General features: G+C 40.9%; 1 protein-coding gene across 1 annotated transcript in view; it reads right to left on the reverse strand.

Annotated features, from left to right (window-relative positions):
• Positions 1–16,220, reverse strand: part of NDUFA6 (NADH:ubiquinone oxidoreductase subunit A6) — a 56,531-nt gene extending 40,311 nt beyond the window's left edge. Inside the window, exons 1-2 of the mRNA XM_069654386.1 lie at positions 16,035–16,220; positions 4,117–4,232 (exon numbers count right to left, since the gene is read on the reverse strand). Coding sequence (XP_069510487.1) covers positions 4,117–4,232; positions 16,035–16,164 — 246 coding nt within the window. The 5' untranslated portion in view covers positions 16,165–16,220. The remainder of the gene's footprint in view (positions 1–4,116; positions 4,233–16,034) is intronic.
• Positions 16,221–19,242: the final 3,022 nt, after the last annotated feature.

The following is a 19,242-nucleotide window of genomic DNA, read 5'->3' on the forward strand; positions in this document are numbered from 1 at the left end:
ACGGTCCGACCCAGATAAAAGCTGAGCAGGAATGCCTTTTTGATGGCCAGAGACAGTTCTCCAACTTTTCCTCCCATTTCCTCTCTTCCTGCAAATACTGGAGTTGAAAAAAACCTGGTGGTTGCTAGCCAGTGATTAATTCTGACAGCCCATCCTTAACCGCTCCTTATCACCAAGATACGTTTGGGTGAACACAGTGCTTTAAAAGATTAAATAAAGCCTCACAGCAAGCGCAGGGCCTCATATTAGCAGTAGTGCTATGCTGGCAGGCCAGACCCGCTAAAGAGGACCAAATTGCAGCATGCATCATCATAATCCACCATCCATGAGCCCAGCTTTGTGGATACTAAACTCTGAACCTGCCCCTCTAAGGATGCTGAGAGAAGCAAAGATATAATCAATGCCCATACATTTAAAACAGAACATGCGTTATCAGTTGCCACTACAGCCTGTTAGAGAATGATGTCTAGCTGAACAAGCCGAATTTGCTATTTTCCTACTCTAAAAAATATTTAACAGCCATTACTGCTTACACAAAGTCACCTTTCCAAGTTTCCTTCTGCGTCTTCCCAGTGATCAAGGATATTTGGCTGGGCTCAAAAAAAAAATAAAAAAATAAATAAAGACTTCCACCCATTGAGATAGGCAACCCACGCTCGGGACGTTTTACCAAAACTTGTTCTCCCTTTCAGCACATTCATAATACGGACTTTCGGCACCTCTTGAAAAGGTTATTTATTTTTGCTATCCATCACCCAACTGCTGCAAGGTTGAAAACTAAGATGCGTTTGTGTCCTTAGTCAGGTTACGTTACTATAGCTTTATAGACCTGCAGCGAGGGCCGTACCGCGTGTTATGGGCAAGACAGTTAGTGGGCCGAGCGAAGCAAGGGCCTTTAAGTTGGTATGAGGGACCATAACGCCCAGTACGGCCCTCGCTGCAGGTCTATAAAGCTGTTATAACACCTCAGTGGCCCAGTGTTCCAATTAAGCACTTTCAGGCATGTTTTTTTTTAACACTACAAAAGAAAAAATTCAAGCATTGCACATTCACATAGAGTAGCATAACATTTCCAACGTGCATTTGCACACACATACACTAAGCATGCACATAATCAACGTACATTTTCAAGTTTTTCCTTCTCCTTTACTCATTCCCCAAGAACGTCAGGGCAAGGTTGCACATTCCTTTATTGCAGTGAAATATGTTAAAGGGCATGTTCCACATTACTAAAGCATTCAGCTTCTCCTTCTCGCCCACTTCAAACACTTTCCCTGATAACAGACAACGCAGCAACTTCACAGCCATCAATGGGCGGCAGCAGCTGCAAAACCACAGGTCAGCACCTGCAATTAAAATTGCGGGCTGTAATCAATCTGCGGACTATACCAGTTTGTAGATCCCGCAGATTGACCAATCACAAACGTCAAACACCCTCTAGGGTGTTCTATTAGTATTTATACTGCACAATGCTATCATTTGCATTGTCTATAGGTACTGTGGAAGATCTGAAAGCCAGGGGGGTGGGGGAGGGGGTTATTTGTGGGGAGTGGGGAACCGAAGGAAAGCCACTGACCAAAATCATTAGCAGAAATTTTAGGTAGGCTTTTGAATTTCGAGAAAGATACCATGACAACAAAAGGAAAATGTAAACTGCCAACTACGCATATGGGAGATAAGGTTTGGGTTGCATGCAAGCAGTGACAGTAACAGGGTTACCATCTTTTATTTTCGACAGAATGTGGAAATGGTGGTAATACAACCGATTATAGAAAAATGCATAACAATTATTGATAACAGCCCGGAAGAGCGCCGTTTGATGAAAGCGGATATGTTGAAGCAGTGCAAGAGATGTGGATGTCAGGATGTCCAACTTTATTCTCCATCAGGGATGAAGATCAGCTGAAAAGTGATGTGCTCAGGCAATTAAAGCGCCTGGCAAATTTCAGGATTTCAACTTCAGTGAACGGTAAATGTTTATTATGGTGGTTTTGAAGTATCTGGAATATATTCATTAAGCGTTAAGACCCGATTCGGCGTGTCAGATCAGATTTTAATGCCATTAGCACCCCGGGGTGCCAATCCGGTAACCCGGAGCGGTGAGAGCATTGTTTGAATGAATGGGACACCTGCTGGCGTCCCACTCATTCAAACAAAATACTTGGTCAAGATGGCTGCCTCAAAGCTGGAAGATGGTGCTCCATGCGGAGCCCCTTTTCCATTTCCATGGCGGCCGGAGGGGAGGAGGCAGCAGCAGCTGCCGCAGAAAGTAGGTAAGTGGGGTGGGGGCGATTAAAAGGGAAGGGAAGGCAGGGTGGAGGGAAGATGGCAGGGCAGGGGGAAGAAGCCACCCGGTTGCTCAGAATGCAGGCTTAGATCAGTTTCAGACTGCATTCCGAGCAACCCGATTGGTTGCTGCGCCCTCAGGGGTCAAGTTTAGGGTGACCAGACATCCAGGTTTTCCCGGGAAATCACCCGACGTCCCGCGAGTTTTTTTTTTATTTTATAATCCCTGTCCAGGGTTTCTGCTATGGTCCCTTTTTTTGCCGGGACCCGATTTTGAAATCCCGAAATCTGGTCCCGGCGCAAATCATTTTGCACGAATGGGATGCGTGAAATGCTTTTCACGCCCCATTTCCTCCCCGGCGCTCTCCTCCAATGAGAGGAGTGTGCATGTTAGCACACGCCCTTCCCCGCACCCTCCCCCGCAACAGGCCAGCGAAATAGAAGTAGGACTAAAGTTGTAGGTGTATTTACCTTCGTCCTACGTCTATTTCGATGGCCCGTCCTGGTTTCTTTTTCTTATTATTATTTATTTTTTTACAATCTAGTCACCCTAGTCAAGTTTAAAGTGGGGCGACTCATTCAAATACGCAATCGAATGCAACACCAACAATTAGCATATCAAGGTGAAATATGCACATTTTCAAGGGGTTTGCATAACCATACAAATTGCACAGGGCAAACGGCATTTGCCTTTCATAAAATAAACACACAAAAGATGAGAACATATGTTTTTCCCAATAGTGGTTTGAAAACGTTCAAAGGTGTGCATGGCTTAAACTCCTAGAATCAATAACAATGTTTTCCCTGGAACACGCAGTCCTGAAATTTGACATTTTAGCTGAAGTTGGTTGCCAATTGTCATCAGCTTATCTGTTGCACTGATCAAATGCCTGCAACCTGGCGACCACGCTTAGAGTCCCGAGAACGACAAAGCTTATATATATTTAAAAAAGGAAAAACAAAACAACAATTTTTGGCAATTTTACACACGGCTTCTAAAATACCCAGGGCGACGCCGATCACCCTCTAAAGTGGATGAACTCCATTCTCCCACGTGTACCCTCGGCTTGAGCCCTGCTGCCCCAGGTTGACTGCTAATGAAATATTCATGGGTTTGGGATTCGGAATGGTGGAATTCTGTAGTCAGCAGTTCGGTGAGGTTTCAGGTGTGGTGTTAAAGTAAACATTTTGAAGTGGCTTTAATTGTGCCCATCAGCTGATCACTTCAGGCAGCTTGCCCCCACACAGGTGACTGAACTCTTATCATACGCCTTAACCATATTGTGTTTTTTTTCCTTCAATATAAAATGTATGGGTTGATCCTGTGTTTGTGCATTTAGTTTCCCTACATTGCAATGTGCTCGTGTATGCTTCTGCAAAGTACCCGACATTGCAAGACACTCAGACAAGGTATTCGGTATTCAAATACAGGCAAGTGTACCCATTCATACTGCACACAGTTGTAGGCAATACCTTACGGGAAGGAGGGATTCTCTCCAAGTCCTAGGTCACTACACTAGTGATCAAGGATGCGAGCCTTCGATCAGATGGGTCAAAAGCATTCTTTGGGCCTTTACTAGCCCTGACACCACTAGCACACAAGGAAAGGTCCCACAAGGTGTCTGAATAAGAAGGAGGGCAGAGGACAGAATAATGTATTGGTTCCTTACCAATCTCACGTACAGTGAACCCAGCAAGGACAAACTCCTCAAACCCACAAGTACTAAAAGCTCCTGGCTGAAAGCCCCAAGGCTTACACTTACTTCATTCTTAATCACATTACATTACAGAGTTGAGGGGAAGGGGGTTTGACTTGAGCCTACACCTTACCTTGATCACCAACATGTCGATGACTCTAGGGTCCGTGATGTGGCTGTTATTGCGGAACATATCGCGCACCTTGTCTCGACCCTGTCGCACAGTTATATCCAGCTGGTAGATGTGCACTGCAGAGCCCAGCGTCAAAAGAGGAAAAACAAAATGAGAGGAATCAACCAAAATAAAAGACACCATCTCAAAACGAATCAAGGAGCAGCCTTCAGAAAGTGTCAGAAGAACCCCACCAAGGAGGCAGAGGACACAAGCTGACACATGACAAAGGTACGTGCACCCAAGAGGCACCATCACTACGTAGACCAGTGCCAAAACACCAGAATGAGCGTGTAATACCAACCTGATACAATATACATTAAGAAATTATGGTTAGCCTGGAATCAAATATTGTAATAAAATATTACCCGGGTGGCCATGTAGAAGCCTTCCAGGATTTAATGATTTCAAAAAAATAAGGCATAAATGTAGCACCATTCGACATTTGGCAGCACAGACTGATATCATTAGAAAGCCATCAGACAAAGGCACCAATATAGTTATTATGGACCGCACAGACTAGATCAAAGAGGCAGAAAGACAACTACGTGATAGAAACTGTTATGCCTTACTCACTGAGAATCCCTCTGCAAGTATGCATGAGAAACATGGGAACCTCTTACTAACATGGAAGGAAAAAGATCCTAGACGATATGCGCAAGTTTTTACATCCCAAATTCCCTGTCTTCCCTACCATCTACTTTTTGTCTAAAGTGCACAAGAGGTTAAACAGACCCCCGGGTAGACCAATAGTGACATTATGTGGGGCACTGTTGGAAAACACTTAAGTTCACTGACGAAATTTGTGTGCCTTTTGTGACTGCACTACCCTCTTTTCTGAGGGATACTAAAGATTTCTTAAATCGGGTAGAGGGGATACCCTGGGAATCAACCTACCTGCTCACCGCTCTGGATGTTGTTTCTCTATACACATCAATAAGACATGCAGATGGACTTAAAGCATGTCAGCATTTTCTTCACACCAGGTCGATGAATTATTTACATGGCCAAATGATTAACCTTTGCCTAACTAACAATTGTTTTTTGTTTAACAAAGAATACTTTATTCAAGTGCAAGGTACTACCATGGGCACGACATTTGCCCCCTTCTATGCTAACCAAACCATGGGCTCTCACCATGGGCTGGTGGGAGATGTTCGTGGTGTGGCATCCCAATAACAGATATACGGCCAAAAATTGTACCGTGGCTACGCTACAATCGAAGATCTTTCTATCATCTGGGATGGTACTAGGAGCGAGTGGCTGAACTTTGTTAACATTTTGATTTCTAATTAGCTCAATTTGAGCTTTACTGAAAATCATAAACCAGGCTAAAATTGTATTTTTGGATGTTCAAGTGATTGTATCAGAAGGCGAACTTGCCACGGAGCTTTACAGAAAACCAACTAGCTCGAATATAACTCTACACGCTAATAGCAGTCAGCCGACATCTCTAAAATGGAGCATTCCGTATGGGGAATTTGTCCGCATACGACGCAATTGCTCCAAAATTGAAACGTTTGACTTGGAGTTAGTTTAAACTCCGATGCTACCCTAAAAAGTGTTGGAAAGAGCATATATAAAGGCCAGACATTGCACACTTTTCACAGACAACACCACCTTGCATGACATCTCTGAAACGACCGATGTCAGGTTGACCCTTTATTTTCAGCCAAGCAGCATCAGACATACGTGGAATTAAGCATAAACACTGGCATGTTTTGAAATTGGATGAACACCTGGGTACAGTGTTAGGTGGAAGGGCAAACATTAAGTTTAGGAGATCTGTCTCATTGTGTGACATGCTAGTTCGCAGTTTTCTGAGTCCAATATATAATATATCAGAAAACACATGGCTTAAAACCAAAACATCGGGGGTTTCACAAGTGTCAGAAATGCAAGGCTTGTCAATATGCCACCAACACATCAGACTATCTACACCCTGTATTAAACAAGAAAATTGATATAATGACTCGCCTAACCTGCGAGACCAAATTTGTGGTGTATGTGCTGAGTTGCCCATATAAGAAATGGTATGTAGGAAGCACGAAGGGCAAACTCAAACTACGAGTGCTTCAACCTATCACGGTTATAAAAAACGCTGACCCTACATACCCTATGGCACTGCACTTTCCTGTGAAACATGGTGGAAAATTAGATGGTTTTTCATTTTTTGGCCTACAAACAGTTCTGAAATCTCCTAGAGGCAGTAATCGTGAGCTTCTACTCAGACAACTAGAAACTAAGACCTGAAACTAAAAAGCCACAAGGCCATAACTTAGATGAAGAATTGTATACCTTTCTAGGTACTTGATAACATTAACATATTAGTAGGTATGCCTCGGACATATCACTGCTAGTGTCTCCAAAATGTGGGAAACACTACAGCTTTTATTGCCGTGTTTTCACAAGATACTGATGCACTAGCTGCATTGCTTACAGTTTGTATTGATGCATTAAGTGATGCATTAAGTGAACCATTTATTTTTATGGATTTAATTACATTTTATTGTATAAAACTTGTTTTAAACAATATGGCCTTATTGCATTGTAATACCGGAACTGGTTCTACGGGCACCAAGATTATATGGACATTTTAATGTACGGTCGCACTAATATTGCATTTTTGGCCTTTCTGTAACATGTGTTGACTGGCAAGAGTATTAGTTTTATGTATTTTCGAAATTGGCATTACCTTTTGACCATTGCTTTTAATGAATGCGGAATTACAGATGGGCCCGAAATATTAGTAGAATGTGGTTGGCACTAGACACTTTATTGGAATATAACTTGAATGCACTTTATTAGAATTACAATTAAGGCACTTTGCACTTTATGTGATCTATACATCTTATTTGCACTTGCATATTTGCACAGACACTACGTGCCCTTGGCAATTATAAGGACCCATCTCTACCAAAGCCTTACGTTCCACAGGCTGAGTCAACAGAGTGCTTATTTATGACAATGACAGCTTGCATTTGGACTTTATATAAAAGTCTGTACCGTCGCTCAGGGGTTTCTCTGTACTGTCATACATCCATTGTATGAGTCGTACCAGACGCTTAAGTAAACAGAGTTTAATATTTTTGGCAACAATTTGACACACACTATGATGTCGGACCCACTCATTTCACCCCCCCCCCCATTTTTTGAATTCATGTGTAAGAATACCTTTAACTGTAGTTTGAAGGAACATATTATGAAAACAATCAATAGGAAAAAGTGTCTTTGGTACGGACAAGCAAGTTAAAGCATTTTAATTGTAAATACAACTTCCAGTATGTCAAGCTGCTTGTATTGCAGGTTTTAAAATTGCCGATTTGGAAATGCAATAGGAATGCATGACACTCTGTATGCAACATAGAGTTGCACGTATATTTAAGGTCCATCATTTGTGTCCCTGCCGAACCACGTGATCAAGCGGTCAGAGCACCGTGAAATGTGTCGTCCTATTTTCTGTTTTTCCCTTCCAGCACAATGCTTAATACATTTAAAGTGTAAGTAGATCTCGAGTGCTGCCCTTTTTGGAATGTGCTGAAGAAGATTTTCATTCTTTGGCTTCTCTGGGAGTGCAGTCCGTCATGGCTTCATGTACCTGTTGATCTGGGACCAGATTATGAAAGGGTAGCAACATTTTTTCTTTTTCACCTTGTGTGTGCCTTTTGCATGGCTCTCACATTATCAGAAAGCAGCACACAGTAGGCACTGCTGTTTTATTGCGGGGGAAAAATGTATTCTATGTTAATTGAATTTATATAACACTATTATTTGGCATGTGTGGCAGTACATTTGTTTGGGTCCATTTTGGCGCAAGACTACATTGCATTGTTTTTTCATGAGCTAATTAACACATTCTCCGTCATGGAGTCCTGTTAAAATGTCACTTTACGCCACTACAAAGGAGGCGTATTGTTCTCCTGCCTTTGTCCTTATATTGATACCCTTTTTTTTTCATGAGGGCTGTCTGCAACTCGTCTTCCCCCCCCCACCCCCCAAAAAAACTTCAGCAGATCAAGAACTTTCTAAACTGTAACTACACGCCCCACAATGCACAGTGCTGCTAACGGAAATATCGAAGTGGCATGAGTCTCACACTTGTCATGTCCTGTGTAAACAATGTCTTGGGGAGCTAGAAGATGTAAACCAGGAAAGTGCCTATTAGTGCCAAGGACATGCGATTAAAAAGCTAACAACTACACTCAAACAGGATTCCTGTTTATATAGAACAGGAAAGGGTTAAGCAAATAGGATGGAAATGTATTCATGTCATTTTTATTAATGTTGAACCTATGAATAGGTTCAACTACGAGCACAATTCAGGGTTCTTGTCCGATAAAGAATGTGCATACTGTGCTGAATACACACATTGCCATCACCAGCAGGATTTTCAGGTGAAGTTCAATACACTCAAAAAAATGCATTTTAGCGTGCCATCATTCAGTATAGAAAGCAGACCTGGCCAAATGTACAGTGTAAATTGAGAGCCTAGTTGGGAGTGTAGCAGGGACTGGGGAGAAAAGTTGTGACTTGGCAGAGTGAAACAGCATGGCAGAAAGAGATTTAGGAGTGCAAATTGGGGTGGAGAATTGGTCAATGTGAGGGGTGTTAAGAGATTATAGAACATAGAAGGGGAATATTTTGATCATATAAAATAGGCGCATGCATGAAATCAAAAAAGGAGAACAAAAACACTGTTCTGTATCTGGGCCTCTATTAAATTAAGAGCAGAAACCACGTACCAAAAGGAGCAAATAACTAGCACCATCCAGTTAGTAAAAAAAAAAAATGTCGGCCACTAAAGGGCTGCAATAAATACAATTTTGTGAGGCAAAACGTTCAATGTCATGCCAGAATGCCCTGGAGGGTCCGAATAATGAACTTTCATTTTCCCAATGGAAATGCAGATCTAAAAACAGCATGCTTTAAGGTTGATATGGGTATGGAGGCAATGAATGGTGTAACTCTCACTTGAAATTGAAAAAACAAGAGGGTTTCTGCACCCATCTATTACAGCACCACACAGATTTATTAGGTAGCCCATAGTGAGTACACGTGTTTCGGCACCTTTGATGTGCCTTTCTCAAATCTGGGGAATACAGTGCAAGCTACTATTTTCAGAATAGTTCACAAATGCAAAAAGTAAGTATTTTGTAAATAAAAATAAAAAATATGAAAAATAAGTAAGTTTCGTCATTAATCATCATATGCGTTACATTTTGTTTTTCACATTATTTCGAACATTAAGTTGGCACAACATAAGTGAAAATACAGTTTTGAGAAAATTATATATTCCACGTGATGTAAATTAATAACACATACCATCATAGTTGTCAGTTTTGATGTTGAAAATTGATCAGAGGAGAGGTGAGAAGGGGGGAGGGGAAATAAAAAACAAAACTCTGTAAGGGCGATATTAATGCAACCTTAAACAGTTGGCTAATTTGCTATTGTTCATGTCCTTTTCTGTAAATTAATTACAAAGAAGCTTACCTATTGTTTGGTGTTCAAGAATAACCTCTCTAATAACGTATTCGAATTACTGGAGTCCCATCAGACTCGTACCGTAGCCTCAGCTTTAATGGTAAAAGATAATAAACATAGTGTTAATTACTATATATGCGCTCAAAATACGTTACTTTTAATCTTAAGGTCTGCCCATTCATGTGCATTTGTTAAATGAAAAAATCTCCACAGTTCCACTTCTTATTTTGTCAAAGTTACGTAGCTGTTACTTACAGCCCATCTCCTACCAAGGAGTAGAGCTTTACCCTTCCAATACAAACACTTTAACCGTAAAACACATTTAAAATGTAAATTCTGCATTACAAAAGCGAACAGCGGTACGTAATAGCCGCCTGCTCTTCATGCGGATCTGAACCTAATTGGAGGTGCAGATGGTTGGTCCCGCATAGATTGCTAGGGCTGACCTACAAATTCATGTGTACTGCATCACGCGTCACGTCCCATCTGAGAGCTCGCTCGGGTTGCCGTGTGATGTATATGTATTGTATCCACGGTAACCTGTTCGTCCTATCTCCATTTCGGATTCTGAGGAAAAACTCGGCCATCTTAACGCAGAGTTTTGACTCTTATTTGTTAATTACAATTACGCTTCTCATGATAGTTTCTTTTTTACGAATATTAATTCTTGTTCCTTAATTACAAGTTCATCGCAAGAAAAATGAATCTTCCTTGTTTTTAGCTGGAAGGCAATTGAACTCAGCCATATTAACGCAGAGTTTTGACTCCTATTTGTTACTTACAATTATGTTTCTCATATTAGTTTCTTATTTACGAATAATACTCTTGTTACTTAAATACAAGTTCATCTCGGAAAAGATATATGTATATCATCTTTCTTGTTTTTAGTGGGTTAATTGAACTCAACCATGTAGTTCTATACTACCGAGGACTCGTGGGAGTTGTGGTCCGTATGCAAATATCAGTTTCCGTCTTTCCCCTTCAGTAATTTTGATTAAATTTGAACAATCTGGGAAAACATAACAGGCAATATGTTTTTTAGCATTACACAATCTATTTTGTAAACTCAATTTTGTTTTGCATATATTTACCATGTAGTTATACGTGTGTATGTACCCCTGACCTCATGGGGATTGTAGTTTTCAAAGCCTGTTCTAGTATTCAGTCCGTTCTCCTTAGTTTTTCTAGGGAGATACGTTGGTTAACAGTTTCCTTTATCAAAACATATATTTCCTGCGATTTTAAAAAAGAAGAACTATTGTGTCGTCAGCGCAGGTGCACAAAATGTATAAGGATGTAATCGCATGCTATTTGAAAGGTCATATCTTCACATTGAAATTTAACTGGTATGTGTTTTTACTATTCCCTATTAGTCAGCTTATGTGATATAGAATTTTGGAATATTTTAGAGTTTATTCATATGAAGTCCCGCTCCAAACAGGTTCAACCTATTGTTTCCTGCACACTGTAAACATATTTGATCCATAATTCTTTACAAGAAATTAGACATCTCATTGTCAGTGTTCAAACCAGACTCAATGCATCTGAAATGGTTGATTAGTTTTGCTTCCTCCTGGCGTAGCCGTAATTCTTGATTTCCAACTCTACGTCCTAGGGAAACCTTCTTGAGACCAATAAATTTGATGTCTTGCTTGCGGTCCATTTGGTGGTATTTCTGCCAGTGGTAAGTTCTTGTCCTGGCTCCCAACCACTGCCAGGTGTTCTCGGATTATCACCCGAAGTTCACGAATCGTACTCCCGATGTAGATTTTTCCACAAATGCATATAATTGCATAAATCACGTACTTGGTACGACAATTGATTTGTTCTGATTTTAATTTTTATCCCATTTGTGTTCATGAAATGGTCTGTCATAGAAACCGCATGTTTACACACAGTACAGGTTCCACATTTCCTAAATCCCAGTTTCGGTTTGTCTAGCCAATTATCTGGTCTCTCTTTCTTGTCTTCTGGTAGTAATGAAGAGCTAAGGCTCAGTTTCAAAGTTTTAGCCCGTCGGTAAACTATTGATGGGTAATCCTCTATCAGTTGTCCAATATGTGGGTCCAACTTGAGCAAGTCCCAATGCCTTTTAAGGATTCTCTTAATCAATTTGTTATTGGCACAGAACGTTGTGATAAATTGTACCTTTTCTTTTTGAGTTGGTTTGTTTCGTTGTGCAAGTGTTTGTGATCTCTGTATTTGATGCGCCTGCTTATAGGCTGTTTTAAGATTTTTTCCCGAATAGCCTCTTGTTTTAAATCTGGTAGAAAGAATGTTGTCTTCTTCCTCAAAATTAGTTTGTTCGTAACAATTTCTCCTAGCTCTGATATACTCCCCCTTGGGGATATTTCAAATCACCGGTTCATAGTGGCAACTAGTTGCATGCAACATAGAGTTCACTTCAGTGGTCTTCCTGTATGTTTTGGTTTTGAGACAGTTACCTGATACATAGATTGTCAAATCTAAAAAAAATGTATCTCTGATGTACTTGATTCCCCTGTAAATTCAATGCCTAAGTCATTTGTGTTCATTTCTTGTCTGAACAGTTCCAATTCTCCAGATGTTCCTTTCCATATGAACAACACATCATCGATGTACTAAGTCCATTTTACAACATGTTGACTGTATGTCTCTGAAGACAATAAAGAGAGACCAGAGAATTGGCTAGACAAACCGAAACTGGGATTCAGGAAATGTGGAACCTGTACTGTGTGTAAACATGCGGTTTCTATGACAGACAATTTCATGAAAACAAAATGGGATAAAAATTAAAATCAGAGAACAAATCAATTGTCGTACCAAGTATGTGATTTATGCAATTATATGCATTTGTGGAAAAATCTACATCGGGAGTACGATTTGTGAACTTCGGGTGAGGATCCGAGAACACCTGGCAGTGGTTGAGAGCCAGGACAAGAACTTACCACTGGCAGAAATACCACCAAATGGACCGCAAGCAAGACATCAAATTTATTGGTCTCAAGAAGGTTTCATTAGGACATAGAGGTAGAAATCAAGAATTATGGCTACGCCAGGAGGAAGCAAAACTAATCAACCATTTCAGATGCATTGAGTCTGGCTTGAACACTGACAATGAGATGTCTAATTTCTTGTAAATAATTATGGATCAAATACTTTTACAGTGTGCAGGAAACAATAGGTTGAACCAGTTGGAGCGGGACATCACATGAATAAACTCTGAAATATTCCAAAATTCTATATCACATAAACTGACTAATAGGGAATAGTAAAAACACATACCAGTTAAATTTCAATGTGAAGATATGACCTTTCAAATATCATGTGATTACATCCTTATACATTTTGTGCACCTGCGCTGACAACACAATGGTTCTTCTTGTTTAAAATCGCAGGAAATATATGTTTTGATAAAGGAAACTCTTAACCTTAAGCAAACTTATCTCCCTAGAAAAACTAAGGAGAATGGGCTGAATACTAGAACAGGCTTTGAAAACTACAATCCCCATGAGGTCAGGGGTACATACACACGTATAACTACGTGGTAAATATATGAAAAACAAAATTGAGTTTACAAAATAGATTTTGTGTAATGCTAACGAACATATTGCCTGTTATGTTTTTCCAGATTGTTCAAATTTAATCAAAATTACTGAAGGCGAAAGACGGAAACTGATATTTGCATATGGACCATAACTCCCATGAGTCCTAGGTAGTATAGAACTACATGGTTGAGTTCAATCAACCCACTAAAAACAATAAAGAAATATATATATATATAATCTTTTTTCCGAGATGAACTTGTATTTAAGTAACAAGAGTATTATTTGTAAATAAGAAACTAATATGAGAAACATAATTGTAAGTAACAAATAGGAGTCAAAACTCTGCGTTAATATGGCCGAGTTCAATTGCCTCCCCGCTAAAAAAAAAAGGTTTTTCTTGCGATGAACTTGTAATTAAGGAACAAGAATTAATATTCGTAAAAAAGAATCATGAGAAGCGTAATTGTAAGTAACAAATAAGAGTCAAAACTCTGCGTTAAAATGGCCGCCGAGTTTTTCCTCAGAATCCGAAATGGAGATAGGACGAACAGGTTACCGTGGATACAATACATATACATCACACGGCAACCCGAGCGAGCTCTCAGATGGGACGCGACGCGTGATGCAGTACACATGAATTTGTAGGTAAGCCCTAGCAATCTATGCGGGACCAACCATCTGCACCTCCAATTAGGTTCAGATCCGCATGAAGAGCAGGCGGCTATTACGTACCGCTGTTCGCTTTTGTAATGCAGAATTTACATTTTAAATGTGTTTTACGGTTAAAGTGTTTGTATTGGAAGGGTAAAGCTCTACTCCTCGGTAGGAGATGGGCTGTAAGTAACAGCTACGTAACTTTGACAAAATAAGAAGTGGAACTATGGAGATTTTTCCATTTAACAAATGCACATGAATGGGCAGACATTAAGATTAAAAGTAACGTATTTTGAGCACATATAGAGTAATTAACACTATGTTTATTATCTTTTACCATTAAAACTGAGGCTAATGTAAGAGTCTGATGGGACTCCAGTAATTCGAATACGTTATTAGAGAGGTTATTATTGAACACCAAACAATAGGTAAGCTTCTTTGTAATTTATTTACAAAAAAGGACATGAACAATAGCAAATTAGCCAACTGTCTAAGGTTGCATTAATATCACCCTTACAAAGTTTTGTTTTTTTATTCCCCCCCCCCTCACCTCTTCTCTGATCAATTTTCAACATCAAAACTGGCAACTATGATGGTATGTTTTATTAATTTACATCACGTGGAATATATAATTCTCTCAAAACTGTATTTTCACTTATGTTGTGCCAACTTAATGTTGAAATAATGTGACAAACAAAAACAAAATGTAACACATGATGATGAATATGACGATACTTATTTTTCATATTTTTTATTTACAAAATATTTACTTTTTGCATTTGTGAACTATTCTGAAAATAGTAACTTGCACTGCATTGCCCAGATTTGAGAAAGGCACGTCAAAGGTGCCGAAACACGTGTAATCACTATGGACTACCTAATAAATCTTGACCAAAAGATAAATCTATGTGTGGCGCTGTAATAGATGGGTGCAGAAACCCTCTTGTTTTCTCAGTACTAACAAACGAAGAAGGGGAACTCTGTGTCTTTGTTTTTCTGCATGCACCATTGCGACAAAGAAGATGGTATTATATTTAGAGTCGCAGAGGTTTAAGAGTGACGAGTCCCCCACTGGTTGCTTTTCTCACTTGAAATTGGTTAGCCAGAGATCTAAGAGGGGAGGCTGCATTACAACAAAGCTGTAAGCTGTCCCATTAAGTCTGCTACCTCACTGCCACCTAGTTGTTCTTTGTTCATTGGTTTGAATTATGGGACTTGTAGTTTAGCTCTTCCCAAATATGTGCGCCATGAATCAAATGAAGGTTGCCATTGGGTAAAAAGCAAACGCTATTCAGCTTCTTTCCCACCACCCTCCCCTTACTCTATATTGTGGTTGTGAAACAGAAGTATATTGCCTCACGCCATGGCAGTCTGGTGTGTTGTAGTGCATCCTGCGGTGAGTGCTTCCCTGCATTCCAGTTTTCCGAGTTTTACTTTATCGTTTAAAAGATGTAAATGACAGGATGAAACGTAAAAGCAGAAGTTAGGCCTAGATGCTCTTTTCGCATGTTGGACTGGGACAATTTAGAGTGGCTGTAGTGTGTTGCGGGGGTGTCTTTATTGATAAAGAAACGTTGCCCACTGCTCTGGTTTCGTTATAAAAACAGGCTTTCAACCTATGGTTTACATAGGTGAGCAGTTTTACTGCAAGGTACAGTTTCTTCCCTTTCAAACAAGCAGGCACTGTTGCACATGTCCATAAATATACAGCTGACCTTTTCTTTCACAAATAAACCAAATAGCTGGTGAGACCGGCTGTCTGAACATACATATGGGCCATCAAAGTTAACAGCACCAACATTAGTACTTTGCATGAAGAAATGAAAGTGTGCACATGAAAGGGTCACTGAAGGTGAACTTGCCCCCCATTAACTATTATCCCCATTTATTGCTGCCAAGTGGGCACCCCTTATCGGACAAAGGAGTTATAAATCACAGCTTCAAGAAACACTGCAGAAGCCCATTCAGCCCTGGCTGACTCGGACATTGAAACCCCACAGGCCGCTCCATTATTTCCCAGTTTTTTGAGTCCTGCAAATTAGAGGGCCATACCACGGGAGAGGTAAAATCCGTGTATTTATTGGGCGTAAACAGGACACGTATCTGCAGAAATGGTGAAGCTGGGTGACATAATGCACCCGGAATGATATCACACCCCCACCATGGAGTGACACTAGGCAGGCGTCACTCAGAGGTCACCCTCTCCACTCTCACCAGTGTTCGGCACCTCGCGGTACCAGGCCCGGTATAGCTCCCTCGCTCGTCTTTTGGCCTCTCCTAAATCACGGCTGAATATCGGTTTTACAGCGGCACGCACCGCGGTGGAGGTCACCGGTGCAGCCATCCTCACACTGCCAAGACGGAAGGTCCTCTCTCCAACCAATGGAAGCCCACCTCTACGATCATCTCTCCACCAATCAGCAAACGCCGTATACCTCCACCAATGTGGTGCCTTGTCCTAATCTCCGCCAATCAGAGTCCTCTGACCGAGTTATTTTTTTTCAATTGGACAATAAAGCACTCTTTTACCATATATTGATCCAGTTGGTATCGCACCACATTTTCTCCTGTAACTAAAGAAAGCGAAGTAGGTGGAAGGGTCTATAGCAGGTTTTTCGGACTGTGAAGACCCGCGAGTAATTATAAGCCGTGTTTTCGGAGCAATGTAAACTACGTTTTATGTTAACGTCAATGCTAATGTTATTGTGTTATCGTGTGTTTTGTTCACGAGTTACCCGTTTGAGCAACTAGTAAACACGGAGGAGCGTTTTTCGATTGTACCACGGGAGAAGACGTTTCAAGACCTTGCAGATGGATACAAACTGAGCCTGGTTAGCTTTAGATTTGGGTGTAAGCATAAAGCCAGCTGATGATACTGGAAATATACTACCAAAAATAAACTCTGCCATTTATATGAACACAGTTGTATTTCAAATTAGTAGCAGCTAGACTGCATGTTGCTAAATCCATAAAGTTGTAACGCAACCGCTGAAGTTAATTTCTTAATTTGACAGCGTCTTATTCACAGGCTGAATGAAATTAGCTTTTTATTTGAGTAGCACAAGAAGCTAACTTGAGCGCTATTTAACATATATGCTAATGTTTCTTGCTTTTCTCCCCTCCATAAAACCACAAAACAATTCCTGCTTTTCCCCCCACCCTCCCAAATCTTGACAGGAGAGGATTATTAACATAATTCTCATCTGGGCCGAACGCGATTTTCACCTTGGTTAGTTTTAAAACAGCAATGTTAAGGTAAATGACGCATAGGTCTGTAATGGCCTGTGACATAACCGAGGCCCTAAGAAGACAGTTTCCAACTTCAAACTTTATATTCTGACTGACACTGCCTCTCCTTGCAACGGCACTTCCCGGGGAGGACTGCCTGCAAATGTAAACACCAGCATTACAGCTTCCTCCTTTTTAAACAAATAGTCCACTATACACAATTTCTTCAATTAGCCTTGCAAATCCTGTGGCGAGTTGGTGTTCCAGGTTAGTCAGTGGCAATGTTCTTGGGAACTCACTCTACACTCCCTCGACAGTTTACAACCACCTAGGTAGGAGGCATCATAGTTCATATCACTCCTCCGTATCCTCTCTTGATATCAAAATACCCAGTAAAATAGCTCAGTGGATTGAGCGCTCACTGCTGTGCTCTGTGTGTAATCTGCAGGTCGCAGATTTTAATCCTGGCAAGTTCAACTCAGCCTTTCATCCTTCTGAGGTTGATTAATGAATACTGACTTTCGTTGGGTGATACATGCAAATATGTTCAGGGGCGCAACAAAACCTACATTTCGGGGGTGATGGGAGGGGCCACTTTAGAAATAGGTTTGGCAAACCTGGAGGCTCTGCCCCCTCTGTTCTATCCCAAGGGTTGTCTGGCATTGGGCCCAAGTATCAAATGGTAGCAGACCAGCATTGCGCATAGGCGCCCACACAATTACACATTCACTCACTCATTTAAACATCCTATTTACCATACACTCCCTCATTTACATGCACACCTAGCCCCCTATACACTAATTCACACCTACATTACATACACACTCCTTGCACAGATAAATACACAATGAGCTAATATGCATTGCTAGTTTCAGAAAAGGCTTTCCTCACGTCTGTGCCTAACAAAAAGCAAGTGTGCACATCAGCCCCTTCCCCTCAGATGGGAAAGAATATATAATGTTCGCACACATCCGTGGAGAGAGGGCTGATGTGTCCATTTTCTTTTTGTTAGGCAGAGAGATGAGGGAAGCCTTCTTGAAACTAGCAGCTTTAACGTTTTACTGCGTTTGTGCAAATAACTGTTTCTGTACAAACAAGGTAAAACTTTAGTGGCCTGTTTCAGAAAATACTGCTTTCCCCTCTCTGACTAATGGAAACATATGGCTAATCGGGCTTCAGCCCCGTCCCTCAGCTCACATTTTCGGGGGGAGGAGGGTTGAAGCCCAATTAGCTCAATGGTGTTGCACGCCTGAATATGTTCTAAGTGAGGCGCTTTGGCAACTTCATTATCATCAATACCCCTTGCTCCTTCTTTTAATTTGAAAGGCGATACGTTTCTGTTGATTTCCCTCGCATAGTTACCAGCTGTTAACATCGTGCCATTTCTGTGAGTTACTGTAAGCAGCTCCATATGAAACTGACTCATCTCCTTCCTTCTCTGTGGCAGCTTGACAACTACTCTGTCACTTACTTGAATGACAGACTCTCTGGCTTTCTTTCTCCTGTCAGTATATGGTTTCATTTTATGTTTAGCAGTTTCATCCTTCTCTTGCTCTTGTAGATCCTCTACGATTCGATCATTTCTCTGACCTCACGTAGGGCAGACCTGTCTGGATCATTTGACCACACATTATCTCTGATGGACACTTCCCTGTAGTTCTGTGCAACGTGTTCCTATAGTCTCTCAGTAACTGATACAGAATCTGTTCCAGCGGGCGATTTGTAAAATGGGAAACCTGGAGAGCTCTCTTGATGTTAGCTATGCAACGTTCAACGGTTAAGTTGGCCTGAGAACCACACCTTGTGTCTTCGCATAATTTTGGTTGACGCAATTCTCCTGTGGCCCTCATGGGAAAGATCGATAATTTATTGACGTAAGGAGGAGGGAATAACTATTTTGCAGCGCTTCATGAAAATGTGATCCTCTCTGACATCCAGTTCATCCTGAACCAATATAAACTTGGTATTTCATCTCGTACTCATGCACCGTCGTGACTTCAAATGTTTCAATTTCACTTTTGTTCTACAGTCACCAATGATGTTAAAGTCGGGATCACCTTCCGATTCTCGTTGCAGCATGGCCAAATCCAGGCACAACGGGTTGATGAATAATTGATATAGACATCTGTGATGGAGGGTTCTACTCTCGAGTACCCGGTAGGGTGTCGCAATAGAAAATCGGCATGGATTATCT

The sequence above is a fragment of the Ambystoma mexicanum genome, chromosome 3q (assembly GCF_040938575.1).
Source record: "Ambystoma mexicanum isolate Mex_15411 chromosome 3q, UKY_AmexF1_1, whole genome shotgun sequence".
Taxonomy (NCBI): Eukaryota; Metazoa; Chordata; class Amphibia; order Caudata; family Ambystomatidae; genus Ambystoma; species Ambystoma mexicanum.